At 41.8% G+C, this 22,269-nt stretch overlaps 1 protein-coding gene across 3 annotated transcripts in view; it reads right to left on the bottom strand.

The window, feature by feature from the left end:
• The window catches only part of TFEC (transcription factor EC), a 122,542-nt gene that overhangs the window by 9,866 nt on the left and 90,407 nt on the right, over window positions 1-22,269 (bottom strand). For 2 of the 3 annotated variants that reach the window (XM_081929022.1, XM_081929020.1), the window contains exons 3-6: window positions 21,266-21,361; window positions 8,744-8,858; window positions 6,746-6,802; window positions 4,803-4,878 (exon numbers count right to left, since the gene is read on the bottom strand). In XM_081929022.1, the coding sequence (XP_081785148.1) occupies window positions 4,803-4,878; window positions 6,746-6,802; window positions 8,744-8,858; window positions 21,266-21,361 (344 nt within the window). The remainder of the gene's footprint in view (window positions 1-4,802; window positions 4,879-6,745; window positions 6,803-8,743; window positions 8,859-21,265; window positions 21,362-22,269) is intronic. The other variant, XM_081929021.1, reaches the window with a different exon arrangement.

Genomic DNA, 22,269 nt, shown 5'->3' with positions numbered 1-22,269 from the left:
AGGAGGGATTTAAAAACATTCCTGTTCACTCAGTCAATTGATGGCTGAAAAATAATGTCCCTGGAAACTTTGCACTTATCAGCTGTGAGAATATGTGACTGTTTTACGTGTTTTTGGAGGAGCAGGTTTTGAATTGTTTTTAAAAAAGTTTTTCTTCTATTTTTAATTGCATTGGAAGGAAGGGAGAGATACAAATTTAGTAAATAAATAAAAATATTTGCAAAAGCTCTCTGTTCCATTGTACTGCACGTTCTTTTGACTTGTCAAGACAGTACCAGACATCATAGAGCCAGGGCGCATATATATATATATATATATATATGCAGGTTTTGGTGTCCTCGGGTGTCTTCCCGTGTAAAAGTTGGGGTGTCTAGGCGACGTTTCGACGAGGTCTCACTCGTCATCTTCAGGCTGGTGCTTTCGGCTTCTTGTTACTGGAACAGAGCAGGATCTCAGTGTTTGAGTTCCTATAAATACTGTTGAGGGGGTGTGGTGTATAGCCTCCAATGTTCTGGGCAGAGAGGAAGTTCCCAGGCTAGTGTGCCTTTTCTTCTTTTGTTCCTTAATTACTTGAGGGATATCTTGAGTGATTTCTTGAGTGATATCCTGAGTACCACTTAGGTGGGTCATTAGGTGTGGATTAGTTGCTAAAGTCTTTGTGTCTTGACCTCTTGAACTTTGTGAAGAGTTTTTCTGAGAAGATGGCTGTACTGCACTTAGTTGTGCTCTGGCTTGGCTTCGTGTATAGGGGCGAGCTGTGGTTTTGTGGCCTGTGTCAGCCAGATCTGTGTAGGGATTGCAGGGGGGTGCAGCATCCGGAGGTGCCACCATGGTTTGGCTACTGGATGGTGTCTGTAATTTATCTGTGGAGAGGGTCTGGGTTTGGGTCTGGTGTGGTTGATTGGTGATAGCGTTCTGTGTGCCTCTGGATCTGGTGTCAGTTTTTGTGGGGAGGGCTAATTTCCAGATGTCTGGCAAGCGGGATGTGTCGTCACGCTTGTTCATGTTGTGAGGGTGTTTCTCTATCTCGATGGCTTCCATGATTATTCTCTTGTGGTGATGTTCCATGTTAAAGAGCAATTTGGAATCTGCAAAATTAATTTCGTGTCCTGTTTCTTTCATGTGTTGGAAAAGAGAGGAAGTTTTTTCTTCTTTTTTGACGGCATTCTTGTGTTCTGCGATACGTGCATTTATTCGTCTGTTTGTTTGTCCAATGTACGTGGCTGGGCAGACTTTGCAGGGTATTTCATAGACCCCTTGGTTTTCCAACTGGATTTTATCCTTGGGGTTTCTGAGGATATTGGCTATTTTTTGGTTGGTGCAAAAGGCTGTTTTGATATTGTGTTTATGGAGGATTTTGCTAATTTTATCTGTAGTGCCCTTGATATAAGGAAGGAGGGCCATGCCATTGTTTTCTTCTGTGTCTTGGTTTTTGGGGGGTGTTTCTTTTACACGGGAAGACACCCGAGGACACCAAAACCTGCATTCCTGTACCCGTGAAAATCTACGAAAGCAAATATCTCACCTCTACGGGGAGGAAACCTTCCAGCTGACAAGAACCTACGAGAAACTAGAAGTCCGAAGAGCCACCATCTTATGTGATCTCTTGTTCCTACGCAACTGCCGAGACAACAACTTAATTCCCACATGCTTCCAACTTAAATTCCATTCTAAAACCCCAGCTACCGAAAGGATCCTGAAACGAACTGAACTATCCCTAATCAGAAACGAACTACACAAGAAAAGATACCTACTAAACCAAACCAACAAAGATCTGCTCACTCTTCACCTCAAACTCTGTAACAAAATCCACCCTGCACTCTGGGACAAATGCAAACAACTAGCCGTCTGGAGAGCTGAAACGGAGACCTCACATAAGACAGACACACACACCAACAAACTCCACAAACTAGAGAAACGCCAGAAGCCCAGCCACCCTCCACAACAACCCATGAAACAAACAGTACATAACATATCAGACAGGATCCTCACCACAACTGAAACCAAAGTACTCTCCAAAGGTTTCAACTTTGCAGTCGCCCCGAGACGCATCCCCACGGAAAACATCATATGCGGAGTCGAAGCTAGCCTAACCAAAATCAACCCAGATGAAGCCAATAAAATCAGACTTGAAGTCACCAACATCCTCTGCTCCAGCAAACCACCCAGAAGCAATTTACACAAAGAAGAACAGAAAGCACTCACCAACCTGAGGAAAGACAACAACAAAATCATTCTCCCAGCAGACAAAGGTAATGCCACTGTTGTGATGAACACATCGGACTACCAAGCAAAACTATCAAACCTACTCCAAGATCCTACCTACCAACCTATAAAAACAGATCCCACCACCTATCTGGAAAAAACCACCAAATCCAAAATAAAAGCCTCTCCTATCAGTGAAGAAATCCAGCTAAGAATCATCCCCAGAGAAAAATCATCCAGATGCCCCAAACTCTACGGCCTCCCCAAGATACACAAAGAAGGAACACCACTCAGACCAATAGTCAGCTCCATAGGCTCACCTCTACAAAATCTCGCTAAATTTCTCGCCAAGCAACTTCAGCCCTATGCAGAATCCATCTCTTCACACGTTCCAAACTCCTTCCAGTTCATAGAAACAATAAAGAAGCAAAACCTACATCCTAATGACCTACTTGTGAGCTTCGATGTTGTATCTCTCTTCACACAAGTGCCCATTAATGAAGCCTTGACAGCCATTCAAAACAAATACAATCCCCCCGAATACATCTTGGACCTGACCAACCACTGCCTAACCAACACGTACTTCATCCACAATGGACAAAGATACAAACAGATAGAAGGAGCACCTATGGGATCACCCCTCTCACCGGTCATCGCAAACCTGTACATGGAACACTTTGAAACCAATGCTTTAGACAAGTCAGAACACAAACCCAAACTTTGGCTCAGATATGTTGACGACACCTTTGTAATTTGGCCACACGGGAAGGAAAAACTGGATAGCTTCCTCACACATCTCAACAGCCTACACCCCAAAATACAATTCACTATGGAAATAGAAGCCAACAACCAACTTCCCTTCCTTGACGTCCTAATCTACAAAAAACCTGATGGCTCCCTAGGACACACTATCTACCGGAAAAAAACACACACCAACCGCTACTTACATGCACAATCACACCACCACCCTGCACAAATAAACTCCGTAGCCAAGACTCTCATCTCCAGAACCAAACGCCTGGCTGACAAAGACCACTTGACAACTGAGTTACAGAATCTCTCAAATGTGTTAATTGCCAATGGATACCAGCAAAACAGGGTTACGAAGCTAATCCAAAAAGAAACACCCCCCAAAAACCAAGACACAGAAGAAAACAATGGCATGGCCCTCCTTCCTTATATCAAGGGCACTACAGATAAAATTAGCAAAATCCTCCATAAACACAATATCAAAACAGCCTTTTGCACCAACCAAAAAATAGCCAATATCCTCAGAAACCCCAAGGATAAAATCCAGTTGGAAAACCAAGGGGTCTATGAAATACCCTGCAAAGTCTGCCCAGCCACGTACATTGGACAAACAAACAGACGAATAAATGCACGTATCGCAGAACACAAGAATGCCGTCAAAAAAGAAGAAAAAACTTCCTCTCTTTTCCAACACATGAAAGAAACAGGACACGAAATTAATTTTGCAGATTCCAAATTGCTCTTTAACATGGAACATCACCACAAGAGAATAATCATGGAAGCCATCGAGATAGAGAAACACCCTCACAACATGAACAAGCGTGACGACACATCCCGCTTGCCAGACATCTGGAAATTAGCCCTCCCCACAAAAACTGACACCAGATCCAGAGGCACACAGAACGCTATCACCAATCAACCACACCAGACCCAAACCCAGACCCTCTCCACAGATAAATTACAGACACCATCCAGTAGCCAAACCATGGTGGCACCTCCGGATGCTGCACCCCCCTGCAATCCCTACACAGATCTGGCTGACACAGGCCACAAAACCACAGCTCGCCCCTATACACGAAGCCAAGCCAGAGCACAACTAAGTGCAGTACAGCCATCTTCTCAGAAAAACTCTTCACAAAGTTCAAGAGGTCAAGACACAAAGACTTTAGCAACTAATCCACACCTAATGACCCACCTAAGTGGTACTCAGGATATCACTCAAGAAATCACTCAAGATATCCCTCAAGTAATTAAGGAACAAAAGAAGAAAAGGCACACTAGCCTGGGAACTTCCTCTCTGCCCAGAACATTGGAGGCTATACACCACACCCCCTCAACAGTATTTATAGGAACTCAAACACTGAGATCCTGCTCTGTTCCAGTAACAAGAAGCCGAAAGCACCAGCCTGAAGATGACGAGTGAGACCTCGTCGAAACGTCGCCTAGACACCCCAACTTTTACACGGGAAGACACCCGAGGACACCAAAACCTGCATTCCTGTACCCGTGAAAATCTACGAAAGCAAATATATATATATATATATATATAATGTAGGTATATATATATAAACACACAGCCCTGCATAGCATATACATGTCTGATCCTGGGGATTCTGCCCAAAATGCTCTAAGTATTGCATGTGAACCTGAAGAATTATGTAGGGAAAGGGGAGGTGGATCTGAATTAATCAAATATCAACAATTCCGCAGACGTCTGCTAGGAGAACAATGATGTGAAACCAAACTGTCCAAGTTAACCTTGACATCTAGCAAATCTATTTCATCTTCAGCCCCTTTCATTATATTTAAGCAGTAGAAACAATGACAGAAATGACAGCCGAACTCACGGATCATTAGACTTTGGGATAAGTGTACCAAGCTCCTTGATCCGGTAATTAATGTTGTACCGTCTTCTTCTTTCAACTATGAAAACAAGAGATTGTAATAATAGCAGCATGTAACAGAACGGATGTAATTCATCAGCAGGCAGTGAAATGCTGTGCCTCTTTCGAAACATCACAACGCCACCCTCTTTGTAACACCTGAAAATACTCAATCCGTGAGGTGCTAGTTCAACCACACTGGAGCCAGGAGGTTCAGTCAAGAGGTTACTGCTTGCTCTCAGACTACAATTGTGGCATCTAATGTCACCCATACACCCAGCCTCCACATCTAGGCACTCTCTGCCTAGGTAAAGGTAAAGGGACCCCTGACCATTAGGTCCAGTCGTGGCCGACTCTGGGGTTGCGGCGCTCATCTCACTTTACTGACCGAGGCAGCCGGGTCATGTGGCCAGCATGACTAAGCCGCTTCTGGCGAATCAGAGCAGCGCACAGAAACGCTGTTTACCTTTGACTTGCTTTCGAACTGCTAGGTTGGCAGGAGCAGGGACTGAGCAATGGGAGCTTACCCTGTTGTAGGGATTCCAACCGCCGACCTTCTGATCGGCAAGTCCTAGGCTCTGTGGTTTAACCCACAGCGCCACCCAGCCTAGATCTAATTACTAATTAAGACAGCAAGTTAGATATTTTGACTCCTCTTCCTAGACCACGCCCTCAAAAAGTGGGAGGCCTTGGCTTGGTTTCCCAAGCATCCATCTCTGGCAAGACAGGCCCAAAGGATTTCCCCTCCTGGCCAACACAACTGCAGAAATTATTATTATTAACGCTATATATTCATCCCGCAAAGGTTCCCTCAGGTTGAGGGGCACTGTTCTCAGAAACTGAACCATTCCTGTTGAGTTATGACGAACTCAACCAAATCAATGAAAAGGAGATTGAAGTAACTCTCTGACCCAGACAGTTGCAAAGAAGGAAAGAAGGACACAATAGGTGAAAAGCCAATGTGACCAGTGGCCAAGCACATATCTATATCTTATATCTATACTCAAGAACAACTGCCCTACCCAGCTATAGTCTGCAGTTGCATCTGCCCTGGTTTTGCTAACTGAGAGTCAAATTACATGTGTCATTTGGGCATAAAAGTGGGGTAGAAATGAACGAATAATAATAACAACAACAATAATAATAATAATAATAATATGGCATTAGTCATATAGCTCTGCTTTTAAGTGCAAGGTTCTTTTGCTTTCTAACAAACAGACAGGGCGGGAGAGAAAATCCAGGAATGGCAGATGGCGTTCCCTTCTGGCTTTGATCAAGATCAAAGCCAGTTAATCTGCATGCCTGGCTTGGGCCAGCTTCATCAACATCCCTGGGCTCAAGAGGCCTCTCTCAGTCCTGCCAGTTGAGAACCTTGCAGCTGGAAATGCAAGTGATTGAACTTTGGACATTTTGCATGCAATGCATAGCTACCACCACCCTTCAGTAGGCAAGGCTATGGTTTCTCCCATAGGTAAACATGCTATTTCAGTGCAGGCAAAACATTATATATGTAAGACAACATTCTGGGTGTCAGGAATGAGGCTGATCTCCCTTTACGCATGTGCATTTTTGTACTGTGTCTGCTTCGCACATAAAGGAACCCAAGTACAGTGGTACCTCAGGTTAAGTACTTAATTGATTCCGGAGGTCCGTACTTAACCTGAAACTGTTCTTAACCTGAAGCACCACTTTAGCTAATGGGGCCACCTGCGCACGATTTCTGTTCTCATCCTGAAGCAAAGTTCTTAACCTGAAGTAATATTTCTGGGTTAGCAGAGTCTGTAACCTGAAGTGTATGTAACCTGAAGCGTATGTAACCCAAGGTACCACTGTATATCCTTCAGCATTAGCAGGTAATTCCCCACCCTGTACAACCTACAGACAACAGTTCATGTAAATATACTCACTGAGATTATGGTTATCCTTTTTTTGCCTCTCCTTTGCCATTGCTCGAGTATCTGTTTCTGACAGAAAGCAAAAACTGTTTAAACAATCATTGGGTCACAGTTCCAGAAATTGCTCTGTGTAACAACAGGACCTTTTAATTGCACAACTTTTTCAGGCAAGCCTTCAAGCAATTTTATGTACTCCCAGATTTACCGAAGATGATTGTACCACTTCCTGCAGTTTGTCAGTTGCTGTTTACAGCATGCGTTGCCATTCTATGTGTGCCAGGGATTTTTTTTATATATATAGCCATCATGCATTTTTAATTTTTAGAAACTGAAAAAGAAGATCATGGCATTTAGCAATTTACTAATTTTCTGTACTTTACCATGGGGAGGGTAAGCACCCAGAGTGAATTTGAGTTTCCCTTCCCATCATGCAAGAAATAATCAGATTTCTTAAATAGTCATATTGGGGAAGGGAGAGAAGGAAACCCCCCTCTTTGTTCCTTTTGCATTGCACTGATAACACTGTACACAGTTGTTAGCATTCTTTGGATTAAATGAATGTAACTTTTAAAGTTGTTAATCCATTAATACGGATTTTCCATGAATAGATGTATTGTGAACCTTTAAGAGAGTCATTTGTGGCAACTTGGAACAAATTTTAATGGACGGTAACTTATTTATACCATCGATCAGAAGCCCAAATGTGCCCGAATCTGCTATGTTTCCTACAGTAATTAGGTTTATTAGCAGCGTTATATCCCGAAAGATCACTGCTTTGAAGCTTACCCAACTAGACAGAACTAAGAAATAACTCATCTTTGGGAACATTCTGTCCTGATGAAGCAGGACAAGACCTTTGCAAGGCCTGACCACGGCCTTGCAAAATCAATGAGGAAATGTAAAGTTCAGGGCAGTTTTGAAAAACAAAATTAAAGTATTAACTTGTTTTGCTCCTGCTTTATCCCTCAAAACATGCATTTCAAAGGGCTCAGAAGGCAATAAAAGGACATCTGGTGTAGTTCTGTCTCTGAAGATAAAAGGACAAACGTAGGTGTGATTATAGGTACGAATGATTATGCTTGGTCTTTGTATGCTGGATAGCAGCCACAGGAGGGGCAGATCCAAATCAGGAACTTAGTGTGAGTAGACAGGGAGTTTAAAACCACATCCCCATCACATTCAATCCAGCTACCCCCACGTGGTTCCTACTTAGTAAAAACCAAGTGAGCAAGGCCAATCACATTGTATCTTCAACTGATGATGGAGACCAAAGTGGGGATAAAGAGAAGAGTCAGTTTTAAACTATTGCTGCCTGAACCAGGCAGAGGACCTTCTCGGTAGTGGTGCCCGCCCTGTGGAACACCCTCCCAATAGATGTCAAGGAAATCTCCTGCCCTCAGGCAGAAGATATAGAAGCATGATTAGTCACACCAACAGGGTAAAGAACAGCTTCTATCCATGGGCTGTTAGGCTGCTGAATGAAAAGATAACAACAGGGCAACTGACTTTCGGGTTTGGTGGGTGTGCGTCAGTACATGAGGGGAATTAAGACTAAGAGAGCTGAGTGAGGGTTGCTCGTGTAATCTCACTGTATACAAGTTGTACAAGTGACAATAAAGTATTTAAATTTCAGTTTGCACGAGATCCCTTCCAAGCTGCCCTAGCTAAACACCTGAATCTAAGATAACAGGGGAGGGGGGGGCACGTTTATTTGACCTGCATCAGAACCAGGGGCAACCCCCAAACTAGCTAGGGAGACAGCTTGCCATAGGTTTCAGCACTTCCGCGGGCGGTGAACACAGCTGTTGTCAAACCAGCATCTGTTCAGGGCTGCCCCGAGTCACCTGATGACTTACTAGAACAACTTCATGGTGAGTTCTGACACCTGTTTCTCTTGAACAAAAGCACTGGCTAGGATCATGCAGAATGGACTTCTGTGGGGTGGGAGAAAGGCTGGTACTGTTATTTTCAAAATGATAAGCCTGTGCCAACATCTCAGCGTTATATTACCTGTGATTTCCCTTTTAACAGGCAAATTAGATGGGCAGGATGCATTCGTGAGGCCCATATTAGCAGCTGGCATTCCTTGGTCACTGTTGTATATATCCAAAATGCTACTTGAAAGCTGTGGGGGAAATAGAGGGATAGGGAGAGAGAGAGTCAGAAAAGTTAGGGGTGAGTGAATCAGAATAAATTCATGATTTGTAAGGTGAAAGGCATATGCAGACACTTAAGAACAAAATTCCTTTTCAGATGCGTATTCATGTCTTAATCGCAACGGGAGGTAGAAAATATGCATCTAAAGGCAGACTTTGCCCTTATCTTGTATAAAACAAAATTAAATGTTAAGGGTCAAAGACTGCCATTGTTCCATATTCAGAAACTTGAGTGAGGCTGATGTGCGTTTCATATGCAGAATGATGCCTGGTTATGGCCCCTGATGTCCGATTTTGAATTAATGCCATAGCATATTTTCCAATAACAGGATTACTGCAACTACACTTCGAATATGAGTTAAGTTGAAAGGGAGAATAACCTTGCTGGTCTTACCTGAGACCTGAGCGGATTTGTAACTATCTCCCTGAACTCAAAATTCATTTCTCAGTTTGTTGATACTTTGCGGAAAGGAAGAGGCACTGTGGTACAAAACGCCATGTTGTGGACAACTGCCTTAAAATGGTACTGTGCCAGATGAGAAAAATCATTCTGCACCTGCCATATATGCCTAGATGTTAGCACTGTGGTTCATTAATTTCTTATGTGTAACAAGAAATATGCAAAAAAAAGTGAATTTGCTTTATAATAATAAATTTTATTTATACCCCGCCCTCCCCAGCCAAGACCGGGTTCAGGGCGGCTAACACCTGATATAAAAACAAATTGATTGAAATACAACTTACAAACAAGATTAAAACACAACATTAAAACATTAAAATACAGCCTCATTTCAATGGAAACTCAAATCAAAAACTTTTTGGGGGATAGGGGAAAGGCTAACTTTCCAGACTGGTCCTACATGGGCCAGAAAAAGCCAGGGAAGTCCCCAAACAGGAGTTCCATCACAGGAGGAGAAAGGAAAAAAAGAAGAGGGGAAGGGAATCAGCCAGGTAGAACAACAGGCCCTGCGGAAAGAAATCAGATCCTGCAGTGCCCTGGTCTCGTGAGACAGAGCGTTCCACCAGGCTGGAGCCAGAGTTGAAAAGGCCCTGGCTCTGGTTGAGGCTAATCTGACTTCCTTAGGGCCCGGGACCTCTAGGGTGTTGCTATTTATGGACCTTAAGGTCCTCCGTGGGGCATACCAGGAGGGCGGTCCCGTAGGTACGAGGATCCTAGGCCGTGAAGGGCTTTAAAGGTCAAAACCAGCACCTTAAATCTGACCCTGTACTCCACCGGGAGCCAGTGCAGCTGGAAAAGCACTGGGTGAATATGCTCCCATGGCAGAGACCCCGTGAGGAGCCTCATAAAAATACAAAATGTGAGCACAAAATATGTAACAGATGCAAGACCAAGAACAAAAACAAGCCAATAACCCTAGATAACCAAACATCTAGAACCAGACATTTCCTTGGCTACATATCCAACGGTAACTGAAGATGTGAAGAACTTTCATTGTGCTAATATCTTCTCCTATCAAAACTGGATGTGCTTTGGCCATAACTTTTCTCCATTTTGCGATAATGAGCACAGAAACAAGGAGGCAGATCTCACAGACGTGGCCCAAATGGAAAGGAAAAAAGCAGGGGTGGGAGAAGAATATAGCAAGAACAACTTCCTTCAGGAGAGGAAATAGTGGAACTCTATTGAAGTGGTCTTTAAGAACCCAAACGTATTTGAGCAGTGTAATTATTCTTATGCTTCATCCTGGCTCCAGTCAAACAGACGATTTCTCTTTCCTTTCAAGATCTTTTTTAGTATTTCCACTTTATATTCGAAAGTTTATTTTATTTCTATACTGGTGGGCTTCTCCATGACCCGATAAGAGCATCAAGAACAAATGAAACCCCGTTAGACTTGCTGTGGCCTAACGATTATTGACTTATGATGTGGAAGCCTTCATTTTCACTGGTGGCATTAGTGTTATAGAAAGTACTCTTTGCTGAAATATGAGCGGTCTCATCTGTACTGGCATACCACTGGTTCCCTTGAAGAGGCACTTGCTCCCACATCTTTTCAACCTGACTACCCTGCTTTAATTGTTGTGTTGTTTTAATGCACATTTCAATTATGTACATGTATATTTTAATTCTCCTGTAATTGGTTTTTATGTCAGGAGCTTGTCCTACACTCGAGTAGGACCCTGGCAGAGACACATGCCCGACTAGCATGTTCTCTCCCTCCTGGTCTATCGTTCGGGAGCTTCAAAAGCTTTCTTCAGCCCGAACATCACACCGACTGATGCCAACAGACACCAGCACACTTACGGATCCACAGAGTCTTCGCAGCTTACATAACAGACCTCAGCAACTCAGCATTTTGTCTAATCAACTTTATTTACATATAAACACACACGGAGCACTGCAACATGGCTCCCTCCCTCTCTCTAGCATCAGATAGCAGAGAGAAAGAACAAGGACAATAGCTCCATTTCATGGAACACAGTAACACAAACATCCTGTCTCTGTCACATCCCACTCTGTGGGGTCAAAACATACACTGTCATGTGATAGACAACAATCCCATGACTGCAATCACGGAGCAGAAATTCTAACAGTAATCTGCTGAGAAGCCTATTTTAGCATTAAGAAGTGTATAAATGTTAATTATTATAATAACCTTGCATGAGATACACAACTGTTGCACATCACCTGTATGTAACAGTATCACAGTACTGTAACTCTATCCTCTTTTTCTGTCAGTTGCTTGCTCCATATAAACACAAAGATATGGGCAACTGGCAGTTCTTCCCAACTATTCTTACTAATGGGATGTAGAATAAAAGTCTTCAGCTATCGCCGAACTGAAGCAACTACCACTGCTTAAACTGTAACCAGCAAGTGCCAATTGGAAGCCTTGTGTGTCTTTATCCTGTCACTTCCAGAAAATTCTCATATCTTTTTATGTCTTCATAGAGATAGGTTTTAAAGAATGTTCAGAATTCTTATTCAAGAGCAAGCTGTGTTTAATATGTAGGATTTGAAAGCTAAGCACATTTCCAGCTTAAGCACCTTTATTTTATTCCTGAGTAGTAAGACAAAATGTATTCTTCTCATCATAATTTTCATATATATATATATATATATATATATATATATATATATATATATATATATTCTAGTTCTGTCGCCTTTCCGATCATCCTTTAACTGAATGGTGACAATTAAATTGACATGCACATTGTAGACCACACTGGCTTGCTATTTGCTTGAAACTGATGTATCTACAGGATCCTTAATTGAAGATCTTAACAAAATAGATGATCTTCATAGTTATTTACATTGCTTCCTCAATGTCCTCTGAGATGAATAAGCATCACCTACAAGTCTTTATACAAGCGAATCCTACCAGGTTTTGTTGGGGGGTGAGAATAGGGAATTACAGATATTAATAAAATTTGGGTTTTTTTGTGAATGAATAAAGAATATACCCAAAACATTTAAGCAGCTCAAATCCTTAATCCCCTTTCCACATGCATAGTGAGCATGCAGAATGAGGAGCAGGACTGTATGCATCAGCCCTAACGTCCATGTGGTCACAGCACATCTGAAAGAGGACTCTATGTGAACACCTATATGCAGTTGAGCTCCTTTTTGAGATGCCACCAGGCAGAGTGGAGCTGGCAGATTCAATTACATTTACTCTTTGGCTACGTAAGTGCAGAGGAATGAGTAGACATAATGAGCTCTTAGTCAAGCCACTGTGTGTCAAGTTTCAGTTTAGTTAATCTCTTCCTCTAACCATGGAATCTCCTAGCATAGTAAAAGTGCATCTCTTTTTTTCCCTCGTGGGACTTGAAGGGAGCTTCCAAACCGTCACTGTTTTCACATCTGCCAAAGGGATTGGCCAGGTCTTCCAGACCTAGGAATCTCAATTTTCAAAACACATGCCTTCTTATTAGGGACGGAGGAGCAATTTAAAGCAGAATCTATAAAATTTGCACTTCTGAAACAATGTGCAAACTGAAACACAGCTATCCTTTCAAATTTGCATTTATCTGAATTTTGCAATGCAGTTCTCCAACTGTTTTCCAAAAAAGGGGGGGTGAGCATAAAAATGAAAATGGCAATGAAAATGGCACAAAAAAAGCAATGTATTAGGTAGATTTGTTTACAAAAATGCGAACAGCGTATAAAAATGTGCTTGTTGGGAGAAATTCACACTAAAATGCTGGTGGATTTCATGAGGATTTTTGAACTGCAAATTGCTGCAGAATGTGGAGAACTGATGTTAAGATTGGAAACATGAGAAACTGAGAGGTCCAAAACTGACAGATCCTACTTCTTATACAACTACTTGATGGGGAGTCAATTTGCATCAGCACATAACTTGCAGATGCACAATCTTCTGCAGTCTTTCTTCTCATATTCCAAAGATGATCTCATCCTTCGGCATATGAAAGGGTTCTGGGGCTGAGCTCCGGTGATCACCATCTCAAACCAAGCCCAGCTTTAGAAAATTCTTTGTGTCAGTTCTAATCAGGCAGTCACTGTGGCAGGCCCACATCCTATTTATTTTAGGCCTTTAAAACCAAAAAAGCAACACATACATATTGTCTGTTTTTAAAGTGCAAAAAATAATAATAATAATAATAAGGAAAACCAGCTTCCTGGTTTGCATCAGAAAGGACCGACATCTGTGAAAAAGATGATATGCAAGCAAAGGGGCAGCAACTGAAAAAGATATATGAACTTAGAACACAGAACATGGGATGCATCAGACCACTGGTCCATCTCGTAGTATTGTCAACATTGACTGGTAGTAGTACCAGACAGGAATCTTTTACAGGAAACTACCTGTTGGTAGTTTCACCACCCTCAGAAAGTCAGGTGGGGCGTTGGCACAGGGAGTGCATTCTCTGCAGTAGCCCCTAAGCTGGGAAATTTCCTCCCTACAGAGGTGTGTTTGATATCTCCTGTCGTTTTTGTTGTATGATGAAGATGCACCACTTGACCCTGGCCTTTGACACCTGAAGACTATTTCAGAAGACTTGCCCATCTTCATTGACTGTGATTTTTAAAACCAATTTTAATGTATTTTTAAACGGCTGCAACCGCATGATGCAGGATTGGTAAAAATATCTGCTATTATTAACAACAACAACCATATCTGAGTTCCAGATCTTAGACATAAAAGTGTAGCTACTTTTCTTGATGCGGTATTATTCCTGAACTACTGCTAGAGTATGAGTTCCCCGTGCCATTCAAAAGGCAGATTAAAATAAGGAAAAAGACAAACAGATCAAGGATTCTTATTATGCAATCAAAATTCCACCTCTCTTACTTTAAGGATCAAAGCTAATATAAACTCAAGAATGTCACCATCTTCTAATTCGCCAAAGGCAGATCAGGGCACAAACTGAGTCAAGCAAACCTCCGTCCAGCCAAAACCAGCATGACAGATAACAAAAATATGCTCCACAACATGATAGTCAAGTACTCTGAACTGCTGAAGGCCAGAATATATTTATACAGCATGCACATGCCAACAAATACATTTAGATAAACAGTACCTTTCAATTCAATGCATTTTGCGCTCTTCACTGTCTCAGTCACTATAGGCCAATATGCATCTGTCTCTGTCTTCATGCAACCAAATTGTAAATCATTTCACTCAGTGATGAGAACTGCACTAAATGATTAACGCAGCAAATGGTTAACTAGTCCTTGTTAGATGGTACAACTGCACTGAAGTATAACTGAAGCGCCAATAAGGGAAACAAAATGCATTTACCCAGGGTAGGCTCTGTGAAAAGATTACTACAAAACCTTAATCATCACATAATAGTGTCTTAACATTTCATTTGAATGAAATATGGAGCTTCTCTAAACTTTAATTATGTCGATTAAGCCAAAGTAGCTGGAGATTATGATAAGAACGTTGTTAACAATGATCTTCTTTTTATCCAAAGCTCGAGGTGTTGTGCAAGTTTCTGCATCTATCTATTTGGTTTACTTATGTATTTATTCTAACTCATCTAATGCGGGACAATGAGTTTCTGCATCTCCACTAGGATAGTAGTTAACACATCTAGGGATGGTAGATCTTGCCTCAGATATGCCCTGGTTATACCCAGACTGCAGTATTGGGCTGCCTTTAAAGGTGATTCTGAAGCTTCAGTTGATGCCTGGATGCTTGTGGGGGCAAGACACCCAGACTGTGTTACTCCAATATTGTATCAGTTACAATGGTTGCCTATGCACTTCCTAGTTAAGTGCTGGTTTTGACTTTTTAAAACCTGGAAATGCTACTTGGTGGCTCCAGCCAAAGCAACCTGCCCAGGCTTTGAGATTAGCCACAGAGGCACAGCTCACAGACGCAGCAGTGAGCATGATTAGGTTGGTTGGAACATGAGACAGGGCCTATTTGGTGGTGACTCGATGCCTAAGGAATTCCCTCTTCTGAAATATACATTTGGCCTCATCCCTATATCCTCTCGGAAAGGATGTGAGCCTGGATAGCTCACTCAGGTGAGCACGAGACTCTTCATCCCAAGGTTGTGGGTTTGATCCCCAAGTTGGGTGAAAGATTCCTGCATTGCAGGGAGTTGGACTAGATGACCCTTGTGGTCCCTCCCAGCTCTATGATCCTATTATTCTAAATGGGCCCTAAATACACCCCCAAAAAAGTCTGCCTTTGGTTAGGAAATTGTTTTCGGTTAAACAAACAAACAAACAAACAAACAATGCAATGTTATGAGCACTCTTCTCTCCTTCCAGTTAATATGGTTCACTATGGTCAAAATCGAACACAGATCCTCTTAGTACAAGAATTCTCAGAGCCCAATGCTCAATCAATTATTTAAGTGAGCAGAAAGTATGCTCCTTGACTGACTTGGTTAGGTAACAATTGCCCAAAAGTAGAATGTATTAAAAATCTTCAATTTAAACATCAACCATATTGATTCATTTTAAACATAGCCACCACTGAGTTAATAAAGTTTAGGAGCTGCACTATTTTCATCTGTCAAGTGGATAGCTGAAATTAGAAGCATGTTCTCATTCATTTCCTAAATTAACTAAAATACAATTTGTTCAATGTTTGTTTCATTTTCTTATCATTTGCTTTTTGGGTTTATTCAGTATAAGTAGCCAACACGGATTGGTTTAATCTTTGAAGTTGGCAGATGAACTAGAAAATATGCATTGCTTTTTGTCCTGTTAATGCACACTCATCTTTTGCTACTGCTGCCGCTACTCACACAATAATATCAAAGCTATCAAAAGATATTTCCTCTTCAAACTCAAAGGGGAAGCAGAGCTGTTTCTACCTTGCCATTTGGTCTAGCATTTCAAAACTGCTCACAAATAGAAGGGCTGAAAGACCATATGTAATGGTTAGCTTCAAGCATCACAAAGGACCCCGAGGATACCTAATTCTGAACTCTTAATTCTCTGTGGCTTAACTGCCCATCTGAGACGTATTTTACCTACACTTGCCTTTGTAAACTGCTGAACTTGATGATGCAGTAAACAGATGAGTGAGACAGATAGTATCTGGCGACCAGAGCCCTATTCAAGTGTTCTTCCTCTAGGGATGGGCAGTTTCTCTCAGTTTCCCATTTTTCTAAAATTTGAGGGAGTTTTTAAGTCATTATGAAAATTCAGCACCATTTTAGTGCAATTTTCATTTTTGTACGCAATTTTATCAATATCTCTGCAAAACAATTTTCCATAATGTAAAGCATGTTCATATCTTATTTTCCCTGATATATGTATTTCTAGGCATTCATTAACCCAAGTAAGTGCATCTTTGTACAAACTGCTTGGCTTAATTTTGCACTGTATTGCAAAATCCGGAGAAGTGGAAATTTCAGTTTGCCTTCATCAGAATAAAATAAGTAGGTCTGCCTTTAGGTCCATACTGAATTGAATTTACCCCCTTCCCTATAGTTTCATCCACTCAATTATCATCCTGTGAGGCATCATCCACATCAGTGTCACCACTCCAGAGCCCTCCACACAATGAGGGCTGAATTTCTGAAGTAGGGAACCTTTTCTACTCTTGTAGGCTCCCCATTCATTTTAGGACCCTGGAAGATCCGATTTCTAAACCTTATGGAGAGCCTAACTTTGTAGAAAAGGCTATCTGCTGTTGAAGTTTAGACCTCAAAACATAAATGGCTGCAGGATTGATAACCATGACTTGGTTAGCATGACACAGTAAGCCAAACCCCAAGACTGCAGAAATGTCTGGGATCCTAGAGAAGAGTCTGCAGTCACTTTGCTCCACCGTGGCCCTTTTTAGTACCATCCTGAGCGAAGCCATATTTGGCTTAATGTATCGTCTGAATCTAGGTTTGTGGTTAAGCTAGTCAGTGAAACATTAAGCCAAACCTTGGTTTAGCTCAGCATGTGCAAAATCAAAAAGGATCAGGAGCAAAGTGACTGCAAGCTTTATCCCCAGAGCCTGCACATTCATGTGGGCCTGGCTAAGCCATAGTTTGGTTTACCATGTTGTGCGAACCAGACCAGTGACTTGTTGAAGGGTGTGTAGCCAGGGCCCATTCTTCACACTGTCCCCCTTGCACATGATGGGGAATCCTGAAGAGGACTCAGGAGGACACTGAACAAACTAGATGGGCTAACACCACTGCCATGTTTTCATGATCTGGAAAAGCCCATAATAGACTACGTCAGGAGCTGCTTAGTGACCACCATGTGGTTCATTTCTCCCCATTGGAACCAGACTGGAGTATATAATGATGACATGGCATCTCAGTGCTAAGCTATCAATGACAACTGTATACCAATCTCATTTCCAGCAGAAGACAGCTTTCTTGAAAGCAGGAGTGACCTTTTCCTTATAGGATGGCAACAACTTCCCATCAGCCATTTTTTCAAAGTCTCTCTTCAAGCAGTTGCACTTTGTGTCAGATTTTTTGCTGTTTCCAAAGTAGGAGATCAAGAGCCCCTTCCCATCAAACAATACAAGGAAACCTAACACTGCCCCTTTCCTTATGGAATGGATTTCTTCTCCCAAGAGAAAATAAGTGGAGGTATTCCACTACAATGGTCCCCCATTTAGGAAGTGTCTTCTTCCCAATTTCATTAATGAAAACAACTTTTTAAAGGAGATGGTTCAGCACTCAAATTGGTACCCATCTCTTTGGGGGCAGCAAAAGAAATACCCACCCGACATATGGCATAACATGCCATTTCAGATCACAGTGCACACTGAACGTGTGGCACATGTTGTGAGAAACGTCTTCTTCTCTTTTAAAAGATTAACAAATCCCCTTTCCTCTCTTCTTTGTCGCCTTTCTTTTAAAGTACAGTGTGAATTGGTTAGGCCCATCACATTTCTATTTATAAGTGACTGGCAGCTCTAGAATAAAATCTGAGCACTTGAGCAAGGAATGCTTCCCTTTACAGCTTTCACCTACCTTTCAAAGGCTGAACGCTCAACAGGAAGGAAGGGAACAGCCTTCCTTTCGTTCCTACTAAATTACCATGGAATACACTTCAACGGCATATATTCACCAGCCTCTTCAGATGGCATTTATAGAGGAGATAAGGAAATGGGCCGATCCAAGGACAAATGTGTAACACACAGTCTTCAGTGGCGTTTGCAAGGGCTGGGAACAATATGCACCACTCACACACAGAATTAACAAAACTCTCTTCACCGACAGTAGACCATATGAAGCCCCTCACACCGGTAAATACCACAGAGCAGGGCATCTTGTCGCTTGGCGGACATAGATCTGGGTTTTATGAAATCTGAGAGTAGGTCTAGTTTTGGAACACAAAAATAGTTGCAGACACTGTGTGCGCCTAAATGTACACACAAGTGGTTGGTTAGTACCTGGACCCATACGAATGTTTTCAAAGCTGGTTTATGGTATAGACATTAGCCATATACATACATTCCCTCCATGTGTAGGGATAACTCACAGAGGGTGGTGTAGTGGTTTGTCCAGACCCAGCAAAATGGCCCCAGGGTATCAGCGGTTGTTTGAATGCTGGCACTGCAAGCACACATGGAGTGCCTACAATGAAGTATACTTCCTGATGTTTAGGAGCCCCCTTTGCAGACTTTCCATGGACACTATAGTGGCACATGATATTGAGGGTGGCGCCAGGAGGTACAGCTCCATGACATATGCCCCACAATATTATTATCATTTGAATTTATTAGTTGCTTTTTTGCCACCGCAACTCAAAGCAACTTACAATACTTTAAGCAAACACGTGCATACATTAAAACTAGCAATACCTCAAGGACTGCCTCTTCCCATATGAACCTACCAGGACCCTGATATCACCTTCTGAGGCCCTCCTTCATGTGTCTCCTCCTTGAGAGGTCCGGAGGGTGGCAACGTGAGAAGGGGTCTTCTCTGCAATGGCTCCCCGTCTGCGGAATGCTCTCTCCAGGGAAGTTCGCCTGGCGCCTTCATTATACTAGGCGCCAGGTAAAAACGTTCCTTTTTAACCAGGCCTTTGGTTGATTAAATTGACACCTTATGCCCTTTTAAAATGTGGGTGTTTTTTGGGGGGGAGAGGCTATTGGGTTGTTGTTTTTATTTTGATTATTTTGTGGTTTTATATCTTGATTTTATTCTGTGAACCGCCCTGAGACCCCCAGGTATAGGGCAGTATATAAATTCAATCAATTTGTTGGGTCTCTGGACCATAATAAAGATTGTTGATGTAAATTCAACCAACCAACCAACCAACCAACCAACCAATCAAAATAGAAGCATCCCAACAACACAAAAAGCCATGAGGTGAAAATGTTGCTCTGCAGTGCTGGCAGATTACGAAACAACCAGCACATCATCGTAAAGTGCGTGGTGCACTGTGTCTCTATGAGCTGCTCCATTCTGTCCTGTCTCTGCGCAATTGGGTCCACTAAATGCTCAGAACATTGTGAAACTTGCTTTGGAAACTGGCATGACTTTAAATGCCATCTCCAATACAGTATCTTATATTAATTGCAACCATGTTCGTAGCAATTCATGAGAGGGGAGTTGGGACTGCCACAAATGAAGTCCGAAGTGCAAAATAGTTCCTTAGCAGTGATCGGTCCAGTATGTATGCAGCCCTCCTTGCAAGAGTCTCCTGAGCTATGGAGAGGCACATCTGATTCTGTTCCATAGTCAGTCCTTCCCTGCTCCTCTGTCCGAATTTCACAAGCTCCTTTTGGCAGGGTTTGCCAGCCAAGCCTTACCCCCTTTGTTCTTTAGGCAGAGTTTCTAAGCTGAAGGGAAACGTCTCATATTTATTTTGATCTGCACAGTAGGAAGGAATATTGATGGCTACCCGTTTTCACAGTAGTACGTTGCTTGCTTGTCGCGGCCATTTCTCTTTGTGCAAATCTCGTGAGCGGAACCTGGAAATGCAATGCTGAGCCTCAAATATCAAGGTGACCTTTGAGTCTTCCTTGGACTTTTAAGTACATCTAGTGTAAAATGTGCCAACAAAGACTTTTGCCTTGCTGTTGTCTTGTACAGCCTTTTCCAGTTACCCAAGATAAGGCGCTGTTAATATTTAGTCTGGTCTTTTCCCAGCAAAGATGTACTCAGCTTTGAAGATCGTGGTAATCACTGACGAGAAACTGCTCATACAAATAGCACTAACTAGGGTGCAATTAGAAACCTGAGTCTGGGAGATCAGAACTGCAGGGTCTCTATGCATGTGGGGGCAGCCGGGGGGGGGGAGGAAATTGCGGTATCAGTTTCATTGTTTATGAATTTCAATAATTTGCATGCAATTGATGGCATGAATTTTATAATTTGATCAGCTGGTTTCTTGAGCACATTTCATATGTTTTTGTGAATCAGCTTGGGAAAGTGGAGATGGTGGGGTTGGGGTTGAAAGGCAGCCTATAAATTTTAATAATAACACAATAAATAAAATGGTTAACTTAAAGGTATACAAAGGGATCTGTTCCATTCTTTTTGATGCTCAGTGACAATAGGTTCAACATTTTTTGAATGTTTGGAACTATTAATTAAGTAGAGAAACACAGCATATTTTTTATATTCAGTTGCTGAATATCAGGTTTGTTAGGCATTTATTACTTCTGGTATGTTCTTAAAAAGCATCTGAGCTTACTGAGTGTTAAAACATTTGATTATAAATTGTCAAGGAAATCAAGATATATAATCAGTGCATTGTAAGAAGGGAAACCTGAGTTCCTATCAGCAGAGATAGCCTATAACACAGATATATATATACACCTTTGTAACAAGATAGCATTCTATTGCTCATTCCACCATCCTGAAATTTGTCAGTGGAAAGGATAATTTTCTCAGATAGTTTTATGCAAGAGAGGAAGCCAGAGAACAAATATCACCTTTGTGCAACAATGAAATACAGTTCTCAGTTGTATTCTTCATTAATTTTTTTTGAAAGGGAAGGGTCAATTACTTACAGTGCTTTGCAAGAGAAGCGGTGTTTCCGAGCAACCTATCCCTTCATCCTTAAAACTAGATTCCATGTTGATTATGTCATCGATAACGTCCTCCATCTAATAAAAGAAGTTGTCAATGAATGCAAGAGGATGGTGAACAGAGGAACTTATTCTACAAATATTCACTTTTTTTAAAAAAAAGAACAAACACTAATCCTTTGATAAAAGAATTCTCTTTGTGATCAGAATCACTTTCAGAAGAGGCATACAAATGAAATGATGATGATAGCCAATACTGTTTGGCTGAATAGCATCATAACAGCATCTCATTTATAAATTGACCTATGATTAAGCTAGGATCACCTGTTTGTGACTAATTCAGTGGGGGAACAACAGCAAATAAGGAACAAAATAGTGCTGAAGATGAGCATGCAGGGGAAAGGATAACTGTGAATAAAAGTATCCTCACATTCAAAGCATTTTGGAAATATTTATATCCTTCTAATATTAATACTTTGGGACCAATCCCCCCCCCCAATGAGAGCCCTACAACTGAAGCAAACTCATACTGGGGGAAGGTAAATTTTCAATGGCAATGCAAGTCACATAAAAGAGGAAGGCAACATATACATAGGACTTTAAATTCACAGTCTGAAAAGATTCCAAGGGGTGGTTTCTAGTAGCAGCCCAGAATGTAGCTATGCATGCAGAATATGAGCTCTATTTGCTATTTATATGCATATATCATGTAAAAACTCTGCAGTCCTTATTTACTGGAACAAGGGGCTGCTATAAAATCCTATAGTTTGTAATTAACAATGGTAGGTTTGAATCCAAATTTAGCTCTTAGTTTGTCATAAAAGTGGGTCTGTAGCCTTATTGGAGGCTATTCAAACTGCACAGTCAGTTTTGAGTTTGGGAAACCCATTCCTTCAGGTCTCCTCTAAGCCTGACTAAATCTGGCTCCAACCTGTGCAAATTTGGGAGGTTTTCTTTAGTCCCGAGACTTGATGTTGAATTAATCA

Source organism: Podarcis melisellensis, assembly GCF_964234715.1.
Source record: "Podarcis melisellensis genome assembly, chromosome: 10".
Lineage (NCBI taxonomy): Eukaryota > Metazoa > Chordata > Lepidosauria > Squamata > Lacertidae > Podarcis > Podarcis melisellensis.
The sequence above is the reverse complement of the archived record's forward strand: the minus strand, read 5'-3'. Positions and strand labels throughout refer to the sequence as shown.